Below are 21,599 nucleotides of genomic sequence, written 5' to 3'. Positions count from 1 at the left end.
ATGTAGGGGAAGGCGGGGTAAGTTGAGCATAGGGGCAAGTTGAGCCACCAGCCCCAGGCCAATAATGAATGAGTCAGACATTGTGGTGGTGTCATGTATTGATGACCCATAGCATAACCCCTAACCCCACCATATTGTTTTCAACTTTGAAACAAAAAGTAGTTTTTTAGAGGGAAAAATATGAATTTCATCCAAAAAAGTAAAAAAGAGTGTGAAATAGATTAGTGCTTTATAAACACACACGTCTTTAAATATAATAAAGACATGATAACAACATTATTAGTCCAGGTATGGATCTTCATTCTTGTCATAGTCTTTTATATGATGGATGCATAATAAATGTGTGGATACAAAATTATCGCACTAAGTTCGGACTGGGGTAAGTTGAGCCAAACAGCATGGGGCAAGTTGAGCCATGGTAATTCCTATGGTAATGTATCTTAAAAAAAAAACAAACCATAAAAATCGATTGAAATGCTGGCTGAAAGGAGTAAATTTACATGGCTGCTCTTTTCCTTTTAAAGGATATTAGTATTTCTGGAGAATTAGCAAATGAAAAGACTTTAAACAAAAAATTGACATGCTGGTTCTCCCTTCATTGTACATAAGTTTTTGTGGCTCAACTTACCCCAGATGGTGGCTCAAACTTACCCCATATATGGGGCAAGTTGAGCCATTTGACATCGTTTTTTTCAAAGGTCACGATGACTTTCAGTGTGGGGATAGAAAGTTATATACAGGTGGAAAATATTTCAGAAGAGTTAAATTTCAAGGTACGGTACTTATTTCGACAAGATTATTAATCATATCGATTCTAACATGCAAAAAGCAAAAACTGTCACAACTTACCCCGCCTTCCCCTATATATATTACATATACACACTCTAAAAACAAGAAATGTTAAATTAACATTTGAAATGTTGGAGGAGTGACAACATTTTCTAAATATTGCATTTACCACTTTAAATGGTTCTACCCAACACTTAAAATGTTGGATTTAGCTTTTACAAGGTTGGATGTATAACATTTAGAAAAGGTTGTCACTCGTCCAACCTTTCAAATGTTTTTTAAATTCGAATTTTTAGAGTGCGGTGTGCATGTGTGAAGCTATACATGTACAACAGCTTTGGCAACTCTTTAATTTTAAATATTGTGTGGATGAAGAGAACAATGGTAGGCGTAACTTAAATCAAGGTTCCCCAGAGCTATACCCTTTGGAAAAATTGGTGATGCCGAAAAAATGTCTCTGCCGGGAATCGAACCCGGGCCCCCAGCTTTGAACGCCGGTGCCACATTTGTACACTTTCTCCCATACGTGTACTGTATCAAAGCAATAGCTTTGTATCAAAGCAAAAGCTTTGATCCAGCAGCTGAGGCATGGCGGCTTGTCATTGTTCAAAACCCAACTTCACCCGACAAAGGAAATTATAATTGGTATGGTGTCGGAAATCTGTCTATCTGACGGTCAATTGGATCAGGGTCGCCTAGCAACTAACCCGTCTCTGTGGTCTAGTGGTTAAGGCACCGGCGTTCAAAGCTGGGGGCCCGGGTTCGATTCCCGGCAGAGACATTTTTCGGCATCACCAATTTTTCCAAAGGGTAGATAGCTCTGGGGAACCTTGATTTAAACTACGCCTACCATTGTACTCTTCATCCATTTCTTTACACAATATATATATATATGTATATATATAGAGAGAGAGAGAGAGAGGAAAACATGACTACGAAGTGGTCGTTGCTCCTTGCTTCTCCATTTAATCAAGCTTTCGATCAATGCATGATCTTCCTCAGGACTATAAATATATAAACAAAGTACAAATACAATACAATAATACAATATGATGGCCTCTAAAATAATCTAAACATGCTTCACGGTTACTTATAATTATTAATTATTTTACACTATATAAACAAGAGAACATATTATATGATATAAAAAGACTTATTTTGACAATTGCCAGATAAGATATATATTTATAGAAAGAGATATTAATTTTATGTAAGTATATTACAATTGTCATATATATATATATATATATATATATATATATATATATATATATATATATATATATACAGAGATTTATTATAAATATCTGTATATATATATATATATATATATATATACAGATATTGTATATACTCCTGAAGAAGACGGAGGTCCGTCGAAAATTCGAGTAAATAAAAACTATATTGGCATTGAACGCATTACCTTTTATCTTCAGCATATTTTGTTACTTGTCTATTACAGAAGCCAATACGTGAAACTTTAAGATATATATATATATATATATATGACAATTGTAGTAATATAATTACATAAAATTAATATCTCTTTCTATAAATAATCTTTATCTGGCAATTGTCAAAATAAGTCTTTTTATATCATATAATATGTTCTCTTGTTTATATAGTGTAAAATAATTAATAATTATATGTAACCGTGAACAGGCGCGTAGCCAGGGGGGGCGGTGGGGGCGGTCGCCCCCCCAAAACGTCCCCAAAAAGAAAAAAAAAGAAGGGAAAAAAAGAGAGGAGAAAAGAAAAAGGGAAGGGAGGAAAGGGAAGAAAGGTAGCTTTGTGTTTTTTTTTCTTTTTATTCTTTTTTTTTCTTAAAAGAGAAACTCCATCACTCTTGCTTTAAATTTATATATGAATTTTTCTTCCGCGCTGCGCGCGGTTAAATGACAATATTGCAATTCTCCATTGTTTCCCCACCCTTTCTCTAACCCTGTTTTTCCACCTCAGGTATATGTGTTTCTTACCGGTTAAAGTTCAAATGTATCCATTAGGGCATGGAATTAGAGTAAGGCTACGCCAAAGTATATGAAGTTATCTTTTTTTTTAATTGATCGTGCAACTTCTGGTCGGGTCGGCTCCGGGCGGGTAAAATTTTATATCAATTTCTGCCGCAACCTCCATAAAGTCAACTTCTCCTGCTTTTCAGCTCATTACCAAACAACCATAATTCTGGGGCAAACAGGTTCCTAAAATTCGCGTCGTATTAAATAAAGAAGTACAATATTTTTTTTTATCAAATTCTATTAAACTTCATGTCATTTCCCTTCACATTCATCTCCTGCCCTGTTTTGCGCCCTCAGTTTGAAATTTTGAATGACACTTAAGTTTCTTTATTATTCAAAATGAAGCACTTCAGGATGATAAGTCAAAGAAATTAGGAATCCTCTTTTTTTTAAAATTCAATTTCAATAAATCACAGAAGTTTCAACTTTTTGCGCACTATTTCCTCATAAAGAAGTTCAATAATCTTAGAAAATCATTTTAATTAGAGCCGATGGTGGTATTAGACGTATCTGCATTATTTTGATGAAATGTCCGCCCTTTGAAATTTCAGAGTTTCATTGCTCTGCGCGGGACTGAATATCTTTCTCCCGGCATATATACACTTCTTCTCCTCTATTTTGCGAGTTAAAGATATGCACTGTCGCTAAATTGTTTGTAATCAAATCTGATCTTTCCAAGGGAAGTATTCAATATATCTTTGAGAAGACCCTTTAGTCGGGACCCTTTTCATGGCAAAAAAACTGATAAAACGCTTTAGCTTCCGCGCTTCGCGCGAGGGTATTATTATTTTAATTTCCTCCAATGTATTCCTTTTTGGTGCGTCCACAATCACTTTTTGAAAACAAATTAGATTCATGAAAACAATATTCAAAATCACAATGAGTCAACTGAATTGGAGCTGAAATAGGCACTAGAGACAAGAGAGACGGCTCCTTTTCATTTTAATTTATGAAACACCAAAAGCTTCGCGCTTCGCGCGGGAGGGGGAAACTCCCCCTCCCTGCACCCACCCCCTAGGGAGCGCGCTTCGCGCGCTCTGTAAGTGTTGGCACGCTTCGCGTGCATTTACCGCCCCCTCCAAAATGAAATCCTGGCTACGCGGTTGACCGTGAAGCATGTTTAGATTATTTTAGAGGCCATCATATTACTTTGTTTATATATTTATAGTCCTGAGGAAGATCATGCATTGATCGAAAGCTTGATTAAATGGAGAAGCAAGGAGCAACGACCACTTCGTAGTCATTTTTTTTCTCTATATTGACCCTCACCACTATGAATGACCGCCAGTGTTACGAGGCTTTTGGAAAATTTCTTCAGCTATATATATATATATATATATATATATAAAGAAATGGGTGAAGAGGACAATGGTAGACGTAGCTTAAATCAAGGTTCCCCAGAGCTATCTACCCTTTGGAAAAATTGGTGATGCCGAAAAAATGTCTCTGCCGGGAATCGAACCCGGTCAATCGGATCGGGCTCACCCTATATATAGTCGCTAACCCGTCTCTGTGGTCTAGTGGTTAAGGCACCAGCTGAGGCATATGGCGGCTTGTCATTGTTCAAAACCCAACTGCACCCGACAAAGGAAATTATAATTGGTATGGTGTCGAAAATCTGTCTATCTGACGGTCAATTGGATCAGGGTCGCCTAGCCACTAACCCGTCTCTGTGGTCTAGTGGTTAAGGCACCGGCGTTCAAAGCTGGGGGCTCGGGTTCGATTCCCGGCAGAGACATTTTTTCGGCATCACCAATTTTTCCAATTGGTAGATAGCTCTGGGGAACCTTGATTTAAGCTACGCCTACCATTGTTCTCTTCATACAATATTTAAATAAAGAGTTGCCAAAAAGCTGTTGTACATGTAAAGCTTTACACATTTGTATTTCTTCTCTCATACGTGTACTGTATCAAAGCAATAGCTTTGATCAAGCTGAGGCATGGCGGCTTGTCATTGTTCAAAACTCGTCTTCACCAGACAAAGGAAAACATAATTGGTATAGTGTCGAAAATCTGTATATCGGACGGTCAATCGGATCGGGCTCACCCTAGCCGCTAACCCGTCTCTGTGGTCTAGTGGTTAAGGCCGCGGCGTTCAAAGCTTTGGGCCCGCGGGTTCGATTCCCGGCAGAGACATTTTTTCGGCATCACCAATTTTTCCAAAGGGTAGATAGCTGGGGAACCTTGATTTAAGCTACGCCTACCATTGTTCTCTTCATCCATTTATTTACAATAGGCCTATTTAAATAAAAAAGAGTTGCCAAAAAGCTGTTGTACATGTAAAGCTTTACACACACACACACACCACACACACACACCCACCCTCACACACACACACCATATATATATATATATATATATATATATATATATATATATATATATATATATATATATATATATATATATATATTGTAGCCCAACCGACTTTCTCTCCTGACGAGCTGGTTCGTTTCGGCTGCAATATACAACCAGTTGGTGTATAGGCGTCTTTTTCACTTCTGACTCTTTGCTCCTTCTCAGTTAATATTATATCTCATGGATTTCAACATCTCCTTTATCTCAATTATTCCAGTAATCAGAATCTCCGTAATTTCAGTATTTCGGAATCTCAGTGCTTTCAGTATCCTCACTCAATTCAATATTCTCAGTAAATTCAGTACTTTCCGTATCTCATGCAGTAAAGTCAGTATTGTACTCTCACTTCTCCCAGTCAGTACTTCTGCTTTTCAGACCTTGTATTTTTGTAGCTCCATACAGCAAAACAACGGCAAGTAGGAGGTAGAGAATTCAGTTATTAAACTTTACTGATAAATCATGCTCATCCTGTCGCAGCAGGTTCTAATGAAAATTGAACAGACTTTCATTCTGACACTTCTTTCTGCCAAGCATATTGCATGGCTCACAATCGAGCATATAGAGCTCGATTTAAGCTCAACGATTGAGTGTGTGTGTGTGTATTTGAGTTTTGTCAGAAGTGTATAAATCAGAGATGATTATTTACGTCTGGGACCGACCTTTAACGTCACCATCCGAAAGACGTGACCGCTCGGACCTCTGCATCAAGTTATAACTTCTCCACGTAGCTTGGATTACAGGCGCACGCTACAACGCCCATTAAGGAGGGAGATTGTCAGGCAGTAAAATTTAATCATCTTTTAAAAACAGTTAAAGTCATAACATAAATCTTTTCAATAACAGTTATGGTGATTGTGACTACTATTTATCAGCGAAAACAATTTAAGATAAACATCTAGCATAATCATACAGTTGTAAACATTGTTATTTCTCAGCAAATATAGTACTTAGATACCTTTTAAAGAAAATACCGACATAATCGATTACAAACGATTACTGAATTTCCCTATGCAACTATATGGATTAAAAATCATTCTACGCCCTTCACCGTTCCAAAACCATGTTGAACATTAAATAAATTTTCAATTTCGTTACAATATATATACATAGATATATACACACAGTGCGTATAAAAAAGGGGGACAATTTTTAAAAGTCTACTAAATTGTCAGTTTCAAATTATGATATTTATGGTGTTAAAAGATGTTCTGAAATCTAATCTTTGAAATGACATTTAAAAGAATCATGCTTGCATGGGCGAACATGGGACGTTTTTGTCGGGGGTTCAAAAAGAGGCTTGAGCCAAAATAGCAGAAATTAGAAATTTGATGATCAGACTTCAAGATAATAATAAGACATTTATAATGCGGAAACATATCCACCCTATCAGGGTGCTCAAGGCGCTTGTACAACTTATAATTTGGCCATTAGATAAGTTTTAAAAATTGAAATGTTCTACTGATCTATACTCTTTTAGTTTAGTTGGAAGATTGTTCCATAGACGGGGAGCTGCTAATGCAAATGCACGATCTCCCCATGACCGTCTGGTTTTTGGAATAGAGAGAGGGAGTCTTAGAAGAGCGAAGACCAGAGCGACCAAGTTTGCGAAAATCTTCCTTTTCATTTTCTTTGCAATGATATGTCAAATTTCATTTACAAATTTATTTATTTACTTGAATTATTTTGGGTTTTTTTCATTGAAACTTCTATAACCTTTGAAGATTCCTTCATAAGTAAGAAAAGAAGACTTTTTTTCAATCCAAGCACGAAGCAATTGGGGAATTGGGAGAACTTGTAATTATTCAAATCGTATTTTATTAATTTTATTATGAGAAACAAATTATGTTATGGTACCTTTAAAGGTCAAGTCCACCCCAGAAAATTGTTGATCAACAAACATAACACTGCAAATTTCATCGAAATCGGATGTAAAATAAGAAAGTTATGACATTTAAAGTTTCGCTTATTTTTCACAAAACATGCAGTTAAATGCACAACTCAGTGATATGCAAATGAAAAAGTCGATGATGCCATTACTCACTATTTCTTTTGTTTTTAGTGTTTGAATAATACAATATTTCTATTATTACAGATTTGACAATAAGGACCAACTTAACCTAACCATAAACTGTTAGAATAATGGTAATTCCACATGTTTATATAGGGAGAAATAAAACTTTGTTTCACTTGACAAGTAGGAGAAAATTAGAAAATTTCCTATTTCATATATAATAAAATACAAAAGAAATAGTGAGTGGATGAAGTCATCAGTCTGCCAATTTGCATACCGACCAGAATGTGCATATAACTGTTTTTTTTATTAAGCAAATTTTCGGTAAACATCTACCTTCTTCAGCAGGGAAGATTCGTGAATTGTCTTTCAATTCACGAATCCTTCCTGAAGAAGTTAAATGTCTACCTAAAATTTTGAGAGTGAATAAAAGAACTTAACTGTTGGCATTGCAAAAACTGCATTACTCGTAAATTTGTTTCGCATTTCTGATATATATTCACTGGCGTAAATCCCGGGGGATGGGGGATATATCCCAACACTTTTCGAGGAGGGGGGGGGGGTGGCCTGTACAAACATCTCCCCCACTTTTTACGGAAGAAATGAAAAAAAAAATCACAAGAGATAATTGTTTTGTTGGTGAAAATTCTTCCTAAAATACCTTTTAAGAAATTGGATCATAAAATGCAAATAAAGAGCCAGTTCACCATTTGCAAACGAAATACTTTTGTCCTTATTATAACACTGAAGAGAAACCCCCGTTTCTTCCAATTCATCAATGTTGGGGGGGGGGATTAAGATGGAACGTCAAAACATTTTGAATGTAATCTCTCATAAAACCATTAAACCATCATGGGTAAATTAAAGATAACAATATCGGAGGGGTATTTGCCATATGGACATACAGTGGCATAACTACCGGTGGGTGGGGGCATGGGGGGCACATGCTCCCCCCATCGGCTGACCACCCCCCCAAAAAAAAAAAACGGGGAAAAGGAGACATGAGGGAGAAAGGAAGAGAAACGTAGTGGGAAAGAAGAAAATATAATTCATTATAATGTTATATTATAATTATTTATGTTACATTACATAAGAAACATTTTTATCATAACTTTATGAAACATAATTTGCCCAGGGCATACGTCTTCATTGTTCCTGGTGCTCGCATTGTCTGTTTAACAAGATATATAATCCTGTTGTACTAAAACCTCACGTTTTCAAGTCAATAAACCAAATATATTTTCTAGCACTTGAGTTATCATATATTGACATATGCTTCTTTGACATATACTTCTTTTAAGGTCTCCGTATATAAACATTTCCTGTGCATGATTACGTTCGCATTAGTGGATTGGTGAGATATGTCTGCTCTTCGTGAATTCCTAAAATCAGCCCTTAAAATGTCCGTTCTTCTGCCAGTCTGAATATGAAAAATTTTCAGCTCGCGCTTCGCGCTCGCATCATTTGGTTAATGAAATACCTATATGGTCCTAGTTAATTCCTACAAAGAAACCTTAGAATGCCCCACTGCAGGTCTGAATTATCTAAATTTTTAGCTCGCGCTTCGCGCTCGCAATATATTTGATTGGTGAGATGCGTATGATAATCATGATTGCAATGACTTCAAAGAGTGTTTCATGTGTTCAGATGTAATTCTAATAAAATCAGCAAGCGCTTGGCATTCGCATTAGATTACTATGGTGAGATATGCATACTTTTAATGGATTCCTAAAATATATTCCTTAAAATCTCGCTGTTTGTGGTGAAAAGATACGAAAATTTCAGCTCGCGCTTCGCGCTCGCATTGTTTAGCAAGACAGGTACCTATCATGATTACATAAATTTGATTATAATGTCCCTTTTTAGGTGTGAATATAAAAAAATCATCTCAATGATCAAATAATGCGAGCGCGAAGCGCGAGCTGAAAATTTTTGACATTCAGACCTAAGAATTAAGGGACATTATAATCATATTTTGTAATCATGATTCGTATATGTCTTGCTAAACAATGAGAGCGCGAAGCGCGAGCTGAAATTTTGTATATATTGACCCCTAACGGGGATTTTAAGGACATTTTAGAAATCCATTAAGAGTATACATATCTCTCCATATTCATCAGAAAATGACTGGCAATGCTAGGGGCGAGCCCGGTGGGGACCGCATGAGGCATGACCGTTACCAAAATCGAGGGAAAAGGGGTCAATTTCACGGAACGTCCGCGGACAGAACATTCCTCGAAGTAGTGAAAATAGGGTGCTCACCGTCCTCGATCTGATGGGTCAGGAAAAAGGGGAGAACGATCACGGGAAGTAAAATCCGTCGCCGAGTCACTAGGCGCAGGGGGCGCGCGTCATGCTCTGTATCTTTATGTGAACAACTCTACATTTATTTTTACAAAGAATTCTACTTGTCTTATTTTTCAAGAAAAATAAAGTTCTTTTGGATTATTGTATCAGTATGACATGGCTCTTGGTCATCTTTAAGGACTGAGCACTCCGACGACTGTGTTGCAATTTCCTCTAATGAGGAAAGGGTATAAATGCCCTGTCCTTGAAATATGATAAATAGGGGTAAGTTTGTGAAATGGGCAAAAGAGTCCTTTACAATCTTATAATTATAGGGGTGTTTCAAGGTACCATTTTACCGCAATTTTGTCCTTGTTTTGCGTGAAAATAGGGGGTAAATTTCACAAAATTGACTGCAATAGGGGGTTATACTTGCATTTGTGGTAACGGTCATACGCGTCCCCCTCTGCGGGTGAGTGACCCCACCGGGGGGGGGGGGCGAGCACGAAAGGCGATCAAAATTGTTTTCACACTGACATATGAATTTTTTTCCTAGTCTTCGATCCCGGTCCTCACCTATTATTATGTATACTCGTCTTCCTCCTCTTATTTTTCTTCTTTCTTCAATTCTTCTCTCTTTAAATTCCCCTTCAATATCTGTTCCCCCCTCTTTTTTGTTGCGCCGTCAATATAGCCCCCCCCCCCCCTCCTGGATCCGCCTCGCGCACTCATGCTGGATTGCTCGCGCTGCACGCGATGTCGATCTCGATCTCGCGCGAGCTGAACAATATTACGTCATTCAAAATGTCTGCGCCCTTGTCATAATCTGAATGAATGCAGAATTTTTGGAAATGTTCAGTTATATTGAGGTGATATAAAGAGTGTATCTGCAGTATAGTTAGTAGCATTCTCTCTAAAGCTGCCCTGTTGGGGACAACATGGGGAGTAGTGCTAGTAGCAGCGCCAGTGGCAGCGAAAGTGAAGAAGAAAACAGCGATTATGAGACGGTAAGTTTGCTTCTCCTTCAGTTCAAGTTCTCGAACTCGGCCCTCGCTGCGCAGCTGCGCCAGCCGCCGCCGCTACGCCTACGCCAGCTGCTCGCCTCGTTTAATTTATCCTATTCTTACAGGACTCAGTGATCATATTTTTTATGATTTTGATATTGTCATTTGATCACTGAGCCTAGACAAGGCAGGCTATTTTCTGGGGTGGACTTGACATTTAAAGCGATTTTAAAAGGGTCACGGGAGGAAACAAATTGAAAAGTCTCTGACTCTGCTCTGAGTCTGAGTCTGAATGAATGTAACTTAACTTAATATTTGACCCTGATTAGGCCTGAATACATTAAATTTGGATTCTTCATGACTGGCAGTGATGCAAAATCACAAGCAATGTGTGTTGAATGTTTAAGGTATTCAGCATTCTTGTTATTAAGTTATGTTGTCATGGTTTTATACGTTTGGAGGAGGGGCTCAAAGGCCGGGCTACCTAAAGTTATACGCACTAGGCCTATTCCCATTATAATCATTGTCTATCTTTGAGTAGAGGCAAGTAGTCATATCGCTTTCTTAAAATTTTGGTAGGTTGGCCTCGAAAAAAAAAGAGAGTCAAAGTGGTCCTCGAGTAAAAAAGGGTTGAGAAGTGCTGATGTAGGATACACCTATGCTCGTTCCCTCCCTTTGAAAGCACCCCTCTATCGGAGGTCTGCCAAATATCTGAACGCCCCTTTCGAGGGCTTTTCGCTGGATTTTTCTGCCTAAGTGGAGACCCCCCCCCTAAATCCGGAACACTGCTCAATGTAAACCCCTACATGTATCTCGGTGAGCTCTCATTCGAACAAAAGGTCCATACTTTACTTTTCAAAATGAAATAATCCTGAATGAGCTTTCAAAACTAGCAGGAAATTGATCAATATTTCTATGTTATTCAAGATATTTTATAACCCCCTTTTAAAATTTCTCAGGAGTCCAAAGAGAGAGATAAAAAAAACCACCCCCTTTGTAAAGAAATCTCTGGGTGAAAATACAAATACACCCCCTTTTTGTTTACAGTTTGCGGGCAGGACGTTCCGCGAATTTTTTTAAAATTCAATTTTTTAATGACATTAATATTCAACATTTGTACCACAGAAATACATATGATTTCTATCTGATTTAATGATTAATTTGTTTTAGTCCAATTATGCTTAAGTGTCCAATATTTGGGCACTTAATACTCTTATTATGATTTTTATTTTTGATTTGTAATACATTGTGAGGAGCTTCCTGGTATGTGTATATCACATAGTAAAGAAAAAGGTTAAATTATAATTTTCTCAAATTTTCTCCAAAAAAATGAGAAAGGATTTAATTGTACCTTCATTATATCAAGAGACAAATTACTTCACCCCCTCTCCTGAAAGAATTTTTTTTAGGCATCGTGAACCATTAAAGAATTGAAATCTACATATTTTAAATGGGGCTACTGCTGGTATATAATGTCACAGATCAAGAATTTAAAGTTTTACTAACTTTCTAAATCCTTATTAGATTTTTCTCAAACCTTCACTAGTATTATTTTTTTCTGGTACATGTATTTTTGCAACAAACTTTTTCAGGGTCTACTAAGACCTTTTACAGGCCTCGAAATAATCGACGGCCATCGACAGCCATGGCCGTCGATGCCCCCATTACTAGCCGTCATGCCCTTCTTCTTTTTGCTAAAAGTTACGGCCACTAAAAATGTGCCCTTTTTTATATGGCCTGGCCGTGGTGCCCTTTTTTCTCATAAATGTGCCCTTTTTCTGATATATAATGTACCCCTTTTGAAAGTCTGCACCTTTTTTTCTGAGCGAGGAAAACTTCTCCGATCTCAAAAAGTATTCAATACCTTAGCTTTACCAGCGACGTCCAGTGCATGTATGCAGTCTAGTCCGAAGCCGCGCCGAACGATGAGCTAGCTATACACAGCTGGCCGCTAGCGCGCTTTACATATGCTATGTAAGCTGCAGCATAAGAATGGACGAGCGCGAGCTCCGTATGTGTACTACACAAATGTCGCGCGCGCTGTACTGTCCTGGCGAGCGCGCGCGATGCGTAAGTACAGTACTTTGAATGGGAGTGTTTCATAAAGCTGTTCGTCAGTTACGAACAACTTACGAACGACCGGTGATACTTTCTTGGGTGCTAATCAGATTCACATTTAATTACATGTAGCTCAAGAAGGTATCACCAGTCGTGCGTAAAGTTCATTTTTTCTTAAGTAAATAATGTGGTTTGGTAATGAATCTGATGTATAACATCGACTATGGAAAGCCCCCCCCCCCCACGCCGCGAAACTGTAACACCTACAAATAATTTATTACATGCCCCTTAAAAAGTGGCCTTGGTGCCCCTCTGTATGGCCTTGGTGCCCTCTGCTGCCTGGCCTCAGTGAAAAAGTGCCCCTCAAAAAAGTGGCCTTGCCCCCCCAAAATCCTATTTCGAGGCCTGCATTTATATGCAGATGGCCAATTTACATTGGATTTAAAGTTATTGCGGTCTTCTCCTATATTTTGTTAATGATTTTTTTGTTTATTCATTTTGCAGCAAGTTTGTGAGAGCAAGTCTATGACATTGAATTTTAAGTTATTGAGGCCTTCTCTTCTATTTTGTTTATCCCTTGTTTTGTTTTGTTTATTTTGCAGCAAGTTTGTGAGAGCAAGCCTGTGCAAGTAGCTCTGCCTGTTGGTAAGTTAATTGGCCTTTAACAAAATGTTTTCACGCACATTAGTGTACTGAGAGACAGTGGGAGTAACACCCTCTCAACTGAACTGTATTTCATATCATTCAGTAAAACTTTGTTGATTTGATTGTTATTTATATTAAGAATCAGTTTAAGAGTAGAAAGAGGAAGTTGTGGGTTTAAACTTCTAAAGATTTTAATATCTTTTATCAATGTAGCAAGTGCTATAAAAAGCAGATTTTACATGTATCATTATTTTTATGGTTTCTTAAAATATTGTTACTATTATCATTGATATTATTATTATTATTGTAGCAAGTGCTATAAAAAGCAGATTTTACATGTATCATTATTTTTATGGTTTCTTAAAATATTGTTGTTACTATTATCATTGATATTATTATTATTGTTGTTATTATTGTCATTGTTGTTGTAGTTATTAATAGATAAGTGTTACTGTTGTATTGGAATTAATAAAGTGAAACCAAGTATGCATTTTGTGTCTTTCATATATTACACATTATCATTTACCATTATTTTGTCACACTTCACTTCCTCTTTGTAGAATCTGATAATCTTGGAGACATCGACTTGAACCAACTTTTTGATCATGTGACTCTACGTGAGGCAGCCTCCAAAATAAGGTAGTGATGTGAATTTATCTTTGATTTTTTTAATCTTCTTTTTATTTTGTGTACTGTTCATTATCTTCAGGAAGAAATGAGTACCAGATATTTAGCCAGATCTTGGCATGCTTCACATTATAAAAAAAAATTGTCATGAAAATTCAGAGAAAGAAAGAAAGAAAAAACTCGAGAAATCTTGTCGTACAAGTTTGAAGTCAATTTTCAATATTTCCATACAAACACAAAACGATTTACAGCATAAGCTTTACACATCATAACAATTAAATACTTTATGGAAACCATTTCCAACATTTAATTAAAAAAAATTTAATTTTGATTTCTTCATTTTTTTTGCAAGTGGGAATTAAATATTTCAATAGTTAACAGGTTCATGTGCAGATTATCCTTGGGAGTAATCACCAACAGGTCCTACATGTACATGTATCTATGTATCATGGATGTGCTACTATTCTCTGTAATATACTGTACTTTACGTGTAACCGCTATACAAGTATCGATAGCTGGTTTCTCTGTATATTATACTGTGTAAATACTTCAGTATACACCATGTTCATGTACATGTACATTGAACTAAAAGTGGATGTAAAACATGGCTGGATAGATTATTGAGGCTATGATATATGCAGTCTGAAACTGAAAGTAAAGAGTACAATACAGGTCAATGTCTATTGGCGAGTTGAATGTCTTTATGTCATCGAAGCGTATGTAAAGTGCTCGTAAGATTACAGACAATGCCAAATAGAGTTATGATATGTAATTTATTTTCATCAAAAATGGAGGAGTTATCAAAAGATGGTCCATTGACAAGCAGTGGATTTTTCCTTGTTCAGAAAATTAATTTGAGTGTGCTTTGTTAACCCTAAAAACTTCCCTGACATGCGTGTACATCTGCCAGTCCATTTCTCTTGAATTTATTCTTATCTAGCTTGTAAACACATCACTTCCTCTCCTTATAAGTTGAGTATTCATTTCCCTAATTATCACATTTCCCAGATTCAATTTGAGTTCAATGTCATATATTATTGAATAGATTATTTTGAAACTCATGATGGAAGTGCTGTAGAGCTACAATGTACATTATCATCATCCTACATTAATTAAATTATGTACGTAGTGATTAGCTCAAAAAGTATGATTTTCCAAACATATTCTACCTATGATATTGAATACCAAATGGCGGCCATGAAGAAATTGACTTTGCTGTGAGGTCAATAGTGGGAAAAGTGCATTATTCTATCATTGACATCAAAGATGATGCATCTGTACTTTCTCAAAGCCTTTTGTACATATCATCATCCCGTTATCATTCACCATTCAGAGATGACGTCCCTGAGACAGTTGTCCAGCAGCACCATGGACACCTTGTACGATGGTTGGAGGAGCGATATCAACGCAGCGAGGAAACCATCTCTCTCACTCAGTTCTGCGATGTACTCATGAACAGAGGGATAAGCAGGGAAGAATGTACAATAGTGAGTTGGATTTATGATAAATATGTCCTAGACTCCCAAATAAACAATTTTTAGGGTACATACACATCAGGGGATCACAAAATAATAACAAGAATGGTGGATTCTTCAAGAGTGCACACATCTGTTAGGCATGACTTTCATGGTGCCATGTACAGTCATACTACATAAAGAGAAAAAATACAAATGTTACATATTCTTATAAAGTACAAGTTACGTTGAAATATAAAATCTGAAGCAAAGAATAGGAGGAAAATTTAAGACAAGTATGAATTAGTTTGATGAAATTTTGTATAATTTGTTTATAATCTCCATATTGAAAGCTGAAGTGGTTTTAGTGTTGAGAGCAAGGTATTATTCCTTTCATCATTTTCTTATTAATCAAACAGATTTATTTGCAGTATTTTCCTAAAACATCACATCTTGGGCCCCGTAACACAAAGGTTTGCAATTGATAGCAAATGTGAATGAACACTTGTGATTGGTTTCTTGGCAGTGTTTTAAACAAAATGTGCAAGCTACGATGATCTGGATTGGCCATCGCCATTTAGCCACAGATTGCTAACGTTTGTGTTACAGAACCCAGACCCATTTTTAAACCTCAGTCACATTTGCTCTACGGGAGTCGAAAACAGCCATTTCAAAATTTTTTGTGAAAGCTACTCATAGATGGTTAGAATAACAATGAGTAAAATGGCTGTTTTTGACTCACCTTATGGCTGGCGTAGAGCAAATGTGACTGAAGTCACAATTACCTTGTTTCTTCTCTCTGGACAGGCCTTTGATCAGTTTGATGTAGATGGTGAAGGGCAGGCTTACGTAGAGTCAATGTTAGATGCTCTACGCTCATCTAACGGTGCCAACCTTAGAGGAGAACTCTCCCACGCTATTAGGATATTAACTGCATGCACACTCACTCCGGGTATGTATAGACTATCATCAAAGTTGGTGGTATTCTGATAGCGATGGTTAACTTTATAGACCACTCTTTTCTGGAGTGCCAGTTGTCAACCTATTCATCATTTAAAAATCATTCTTCTCCTGCTTCAAAAAGTTGTCCGAAAATTGATCGAATCATGGAAAGGGTAGACTGAAAATACAAAAATACAGTGAATTTTTGGTATTAATTGGTTCATAATAATTTCCACGATTATGGAAGAACCATGAGGAAGCCAGTATTCCATAGAAGTATCACCTGAAATCAAAAGGTGATTATATGCTTTATATTCCGCATCGAGAACCACTATAAACAAAGAAACCAATATCAATACGTCCCTATAAGAAGCATAAAAAAAAACCTATAGAGATGATTATAATTGTTTTAATGCTAGCATATGGTCATTTTCAAACGTGAGTGACACGACAATCGGAGAGGTTTAAGGGCTCATATCTTCAAACTTAAAGGTTATGAATCAATCATGACTACTATATTATATACAATGTAGGACTGGCATGGGCCACTACGAGTTTGATTTGAATTCAACAATTCGTTTAGTAGATATGATTAAAAAACGGTGCGTGAGTGACACGACAAATTTTGGACATGGGTTTCTGACCACTAACACATATGGTTGGATTCGTGCCCAAGTAGTTGTCATGGAGTACTGTGAGTACCAGTAAATGGACATAAATAGTGTACCTATCTAACACATATAGTCAAAATCAATCAAACCTTCTCTATGGAAAATGGTACCCTCCTATATACCGTGAGTGACACGACATCCAAAACGTGAGTGACACGACAAGTGCAAAAATACAACATTTATCTCAATATTGAAGGTATTTTTTGCATGATGTAGAAGAGTAAAATACCATTAACCAAAAAACAAGCTTAATTACATAATAACTGCTTTCTTTTAAGTTCATGATATGTCATCCTGATGTTTTATTCTTGGTTTATGGTCATATTTGCCCATCAACTCACATTCCCTATACCATACCACATTGTCACACTAGGGCTTCTACCACTCTCCTCTTTAGAGATTGAGGGGCACTTGAAGGAGGTGTTATGAGGTCTTGGCATTGACATCAACTCAAACATTCTTTTTGTGGCCTGATATCATTCAAAACTTTAACCCTTTCTCCCTATCTGTATATGAAAGTTTACAGGTTTATACAATTCAGCATCCACAACGGATGGAATAATTTTTCCTTGTAAGAAAGGTATTCTCAATAGTCACTCACATCATCTGGCATGGTCTGGAAGCCAATGATGTCATGTATGACTCCCTTTTCTTGAAATATTGGATTAGGATATTATCCTCCTTTAATATTTTAGACATTGTCCAAATAGGACTTGGCAGCTTCAATGTCTTCTTTTGTACACTGTATCTATCAAACCACGGTTACTTGGCTGCACTCTTCAGATGGACTATTAGCAAATTTTTGAGAAACTTAAATAGGGATCAAGTTCAACTCATCAAGCATTGGTTTTCTCCTGAACACTGCTTGTATGTGGACCTTCCCAAGGCAGTACATGTAGGCACTGTACCAAAATTCAGCGCTATGCTTTTTGCTGGAATTTGTAAGCGCCTTTTCATTGCTAATTATTTGATCATATACCATACCACGGGAATCCAGGGAAAGCCACAAGGTGAAAGAAGCAGTCAGTACCTGATTCTTGCAGTCTGCTACTATTACATAACTACAAGTCATTAGCCTTTCCTTTTCTAAGCCCTTGGATGTCACACTAAAATCCAATTCAACATCCCAACCAGGCTCCCTTTACACCTCAATAGCTTTTTCCCCTCGAGGTCCAGCTCTGTTCTTATCAGGGTACCCCCCCCCAAAAAAAAAAAATTGATCTACCCATCCAAAGTTGCTCAAATCAAAATGCGGTCTCGGTTGGGACCTTGTTGGGACCTACATGAACATGCATCATTTTGTTGTAATGAATATGTGTAAATGCAAATCTGCTCTGAACACACATCGGCCCACTTACGGTAGTTTGCTGTTCAGACCCTACATGTAGTTAATCACTAGCGGTATGAATGGTGGCCGAACAAATAATGATTTTGAACTTGGCATGTAGCTGCTTCAAGCAATATCCAAAATGTTCTGTCAAATCTCAGTACATTCTCACCTGAAATGTTTGTTTTCTTGCAAATTTGTTTATTTCATGTCCTGGAATACAAGCTTTATGGCAAATGAAAAGGTTGATTTAATCAATCAGAAGGAAAAAAAAAAATTCTTTTCTGAATTTGAAAAAATGTTTGGTGTTCATGGTGATCTCTTATATCTCATGTACACTACTTTACCATTACAATTTCTGCAAATTTCAAAAAAGGATACGTGACTTTTCTAGCTGAGTATAACAAAGAAATTACTCAAAAGAAAGGTGAACTTTCTGCTTATTTCTGTAAATCGAGACAGAGAATGTTCGAGCAATACCTAGGTATGACTTGAACCATCACCATCACCAACCCTTTATGCATTGTAAATATGTCCATTGCTTAAGTATAGTGGTTTTTCTCTTAAAACATTCATAATTTTGTGTTGATTGATTATGTTGTGATATTCTTAATCACAGTTCATTCAGCAAAATATGAATTAGGATCTGAGTCTTCACACCAATGGAAAATTGTCAGGATTTTTTAAACCAAGGCAACCACGGAGAGGAGAGAAAATAGATGAACTCAATGTCAAATTCAATATTTCCATAAAAAGGAGTAAAATTAGGAAGATGGAGGAAATTATTAGCCTAAAATAGGCTTAAATGATGTCAGGAACAACATGTTGACTGTATCCCTGGTAAAACGCTTCAAAAATTACTGGATGTCCTTTTTTATACACAATATAATACCGTGAGTGACACGACATTTCGTGAGTGACACGACATTGTGAGTGACACGACACAACTTTGACAGTTAATTTTAGCTTTACCTTAACACATTGGACCAAGTTACTTTATATACAATAAGGTACAGATAAACTGTATTTGCTCCAGTACTGCGATAAATTAATTTTCAGAATACACAGCTCTAGAAAACTTTTTGCATTTAAAACGTGAGTGACACGACAACCAGTTTTGAAAACTTCGAAACCCAATTTTTTCAGAAAACACTTCACAGAATTTTTTTTTGCTTTTTAGGAGTTAGATACAATACACAGCTTGTATCTTGCCAACAAATGTGCTTCTAATACAAATTTTATATTGTGATAGGCAATATGTGAATTTTAATGCAAAAATCAACATTTTGTAACATTTAATTTCCCTTGCATAAAATTCACTGTATCTCAAGACATAATTAATAATTTTATGTAAATGAAATGGAAAAATATACTTTAAGATGTCTAGTTTAAAAAAAACATTGAAGCCTAATGATTTCTAGCAAGTTTTAATTTTCACCCCCATGTCCACTTTTGTTTGAAAATGACCATATATGTAAATTGTGCGCAAACGTCTGAGATCTTGCTCCAGCAAGATTTATTGTGACCTCACAAAGGAATTTTTCAATCACAATAAAACATTCAAGGGCCAATGCACTTTCATTTCATGCAAATTTTTACTGCTAGCTGGTATGTTTACTGCACATATACATTTAAATCTTGTCACTGCTGGTGATGGAGAAAGATGGAAGCAAGAAATTGAGTGGAAATGACCTCTTTATTTCGCATGTACTCTACCTAACTCATAACATGTTATGACCCTATGGGCTGACAGGATCAGCAAAACACAAAAGTTCCATCACTGCAAGTGATGGTTGATGGGGAAACTACCCTTTATCACATGGCCGACTTCTGACCAATCCTATAGCAAGATTCTTAGTATGCGGAATATAACAAGAAACAACGTGTTATGATGAGCTCATAATTCTTGATATTATGAAATAGGATTAAATTGTAAAACAGCTTGCCATACATGTGTCTGCATATGTCAGCTAAAATGTTTCAGGTGTGACAGCCGTTTAATATGGATGTTGGCTCATTGACGAGATTGGTTTGATAGACTCTGTTGTGTTCACAAACACAATCGAAATGTGTCATGTAATCAAATATTATCCATGCCTTTTGAAGTAGGTATTAATGTATAAAAAAGATATCGGTCCATAATTCATTACACAAGGAAGAACAATTCATTCTTCTGAATGCCAAGGGAAATATCTATTCTATAAGGAATTTTCAGAGATGGAGGGCCATCAAACGCTTTCCCTTTAAAGAAACTTTGATACCCAAGTTCAGGGCAAACTAATGATTTGAGTTGTGTATCATCATGTGTATAATATCCAGATTTTGTGATCAAATAAAATTGGATATGTTCCCAATTATCTATTTTCAACCCCAAGCACTTTTCAGTTTTCCCATGAAACTGTCAGCATCCAAAGTCGCCATGAAAGGCTACAATTCACCTATGTATTCTTTTATACCTCTTTAGAAATAGGAAGCTACATGAATTAATTTGAATGTGGTTGTCACTCCATCTCTTCAAACTCCTTGCTTTTGGCTGCCTACTTGTATTATTGGGAATTAGTTGTTTGTTTTCTTTGATTTATTCAGGTCTGATAGATGTATTCTCCTCTGATAGGGAGAGTGTTGGACAGCACGGTCAAAGAATTCTCAAGGTAACACACAATTGGTTTTTTTATACTAGCATTATTGTAGCGGTCTTAGTTTGGTGTTTAAATTACCAAGAATCCTCATATCACAGACATTTGATGATAAAGCAGTGTATAGTTTGACCAGTAAAAGCGAAAAATTCTCATGATGTTTAATTGAAAGGAATGAAAAAACCACGGTTCCCAGCCCATCTGGGAAATCAGAGGAAATTATGTTACTATTTTGTTTTCCTGGAAAGCCGGGAACCTTAAAGAACACTATTATACCCAAAGTTAAATCAAATTCAAACCAGTAGCCTTGCATAACATTTCAAGTCATCAACTACTCATATCTGGCCAGGCAGGTTCCAAACCCATAGTACAACATTCTGAGCAAACCTAAATAGGTACAAAAGCTATCAATACAAGGAGTGTGTAGAAATGCTCACCATATATTGAAATTCATTTTCCCACCACGTTCGCTTGAATGAGACTAACTTGGCTTGGCAGTCATGGTCAACAATCACTATAATGTCCATCCTTTTTCTTTCACATGTTTCTTCCTGATTCAGTATCTCCTGAGGAATCGTGCACCTAGCAGCGCTCTTCCCTACCCCTCTCTGGATGGATTCTCACATACCACTACCATGAGGCTCTCTGTTCTTGATCAACATCTTCAAGAAAAACAGAGACAGTCTGGTAATATATTAACTTATTTACTACCCAAATTTGCGAGGTACAGCATTTTTCAAATCCCCACTTGCCATGCCCGATTGCTTTAAGGACGA

At 36.7% G+C, this 21,599-nt stretch overlaps 1 protein-coding gene across 3 annotated transcripts in view; it reads left to right on the top strand.

Annotated features, from left to right (window-relative positions):
- Positions 1-10,254: 10,254 nt before the first annotated feature.
- LOC121423145 (zinc finger ZZ-type and EF-hand domain-containing protein 1-like) overlaps positions 10,255-21,599 on the top strand; it is a 95,152-nt gene continuing 83,807 nt past the window's right edge. For all 3 annotated transcript variants that reach the window (XM_041618449.1, XM_041618447.1, XM_041618446.1), the window contains exons 1-7: positions 10,255-10,466; positions 13,124-13,166; positions 13,727-13,805; positions 15,127-15,280; positions 16,055-16,199; positions 20,774-20,838; positions 21,384-21,510. In XM_041618449.1, the coding sequence (XP_041474383.1) occupies positions 10,398-10,466; positions 13,124-13,166; positions 13,727-13,805; positions 15,127-15,280; positions 16,055-16,199; positions 20,774-20,838; positions 21,384-21,510 (682 nt within the window). In that variant the 5' untranslated portion in view covers positions 10,255-10,397. The remainder of the gene's footprint in view (positions 10,467-13,123; positions 13,167-13,726; positions 13,806-15,126; positions 15,281-16,054; positions 16,200-20,773; positions 20,839-21,383; positions 21,511-21,599) is intronic.

Source organism: Lytechinus variegatus, chromosome 10, assembly GCF_018143015.1.
Source record: "Lytechinus variegatus isolate NC3 chromosome 10, Lvar_3.0, whole genome shotgun sequence".
Taxonomy (NCBI): Eukaryota; Metazoa; Echinodermata; class Echinoidea; order Temnopleuroida; family Toxopneustidae; genus Lytechinus; species Lytechinus variegatus.
Note: the sequence above shows the minus strand (reverse complement) of the source record. Positions and strands in the feature narration are given on the sequence as shown.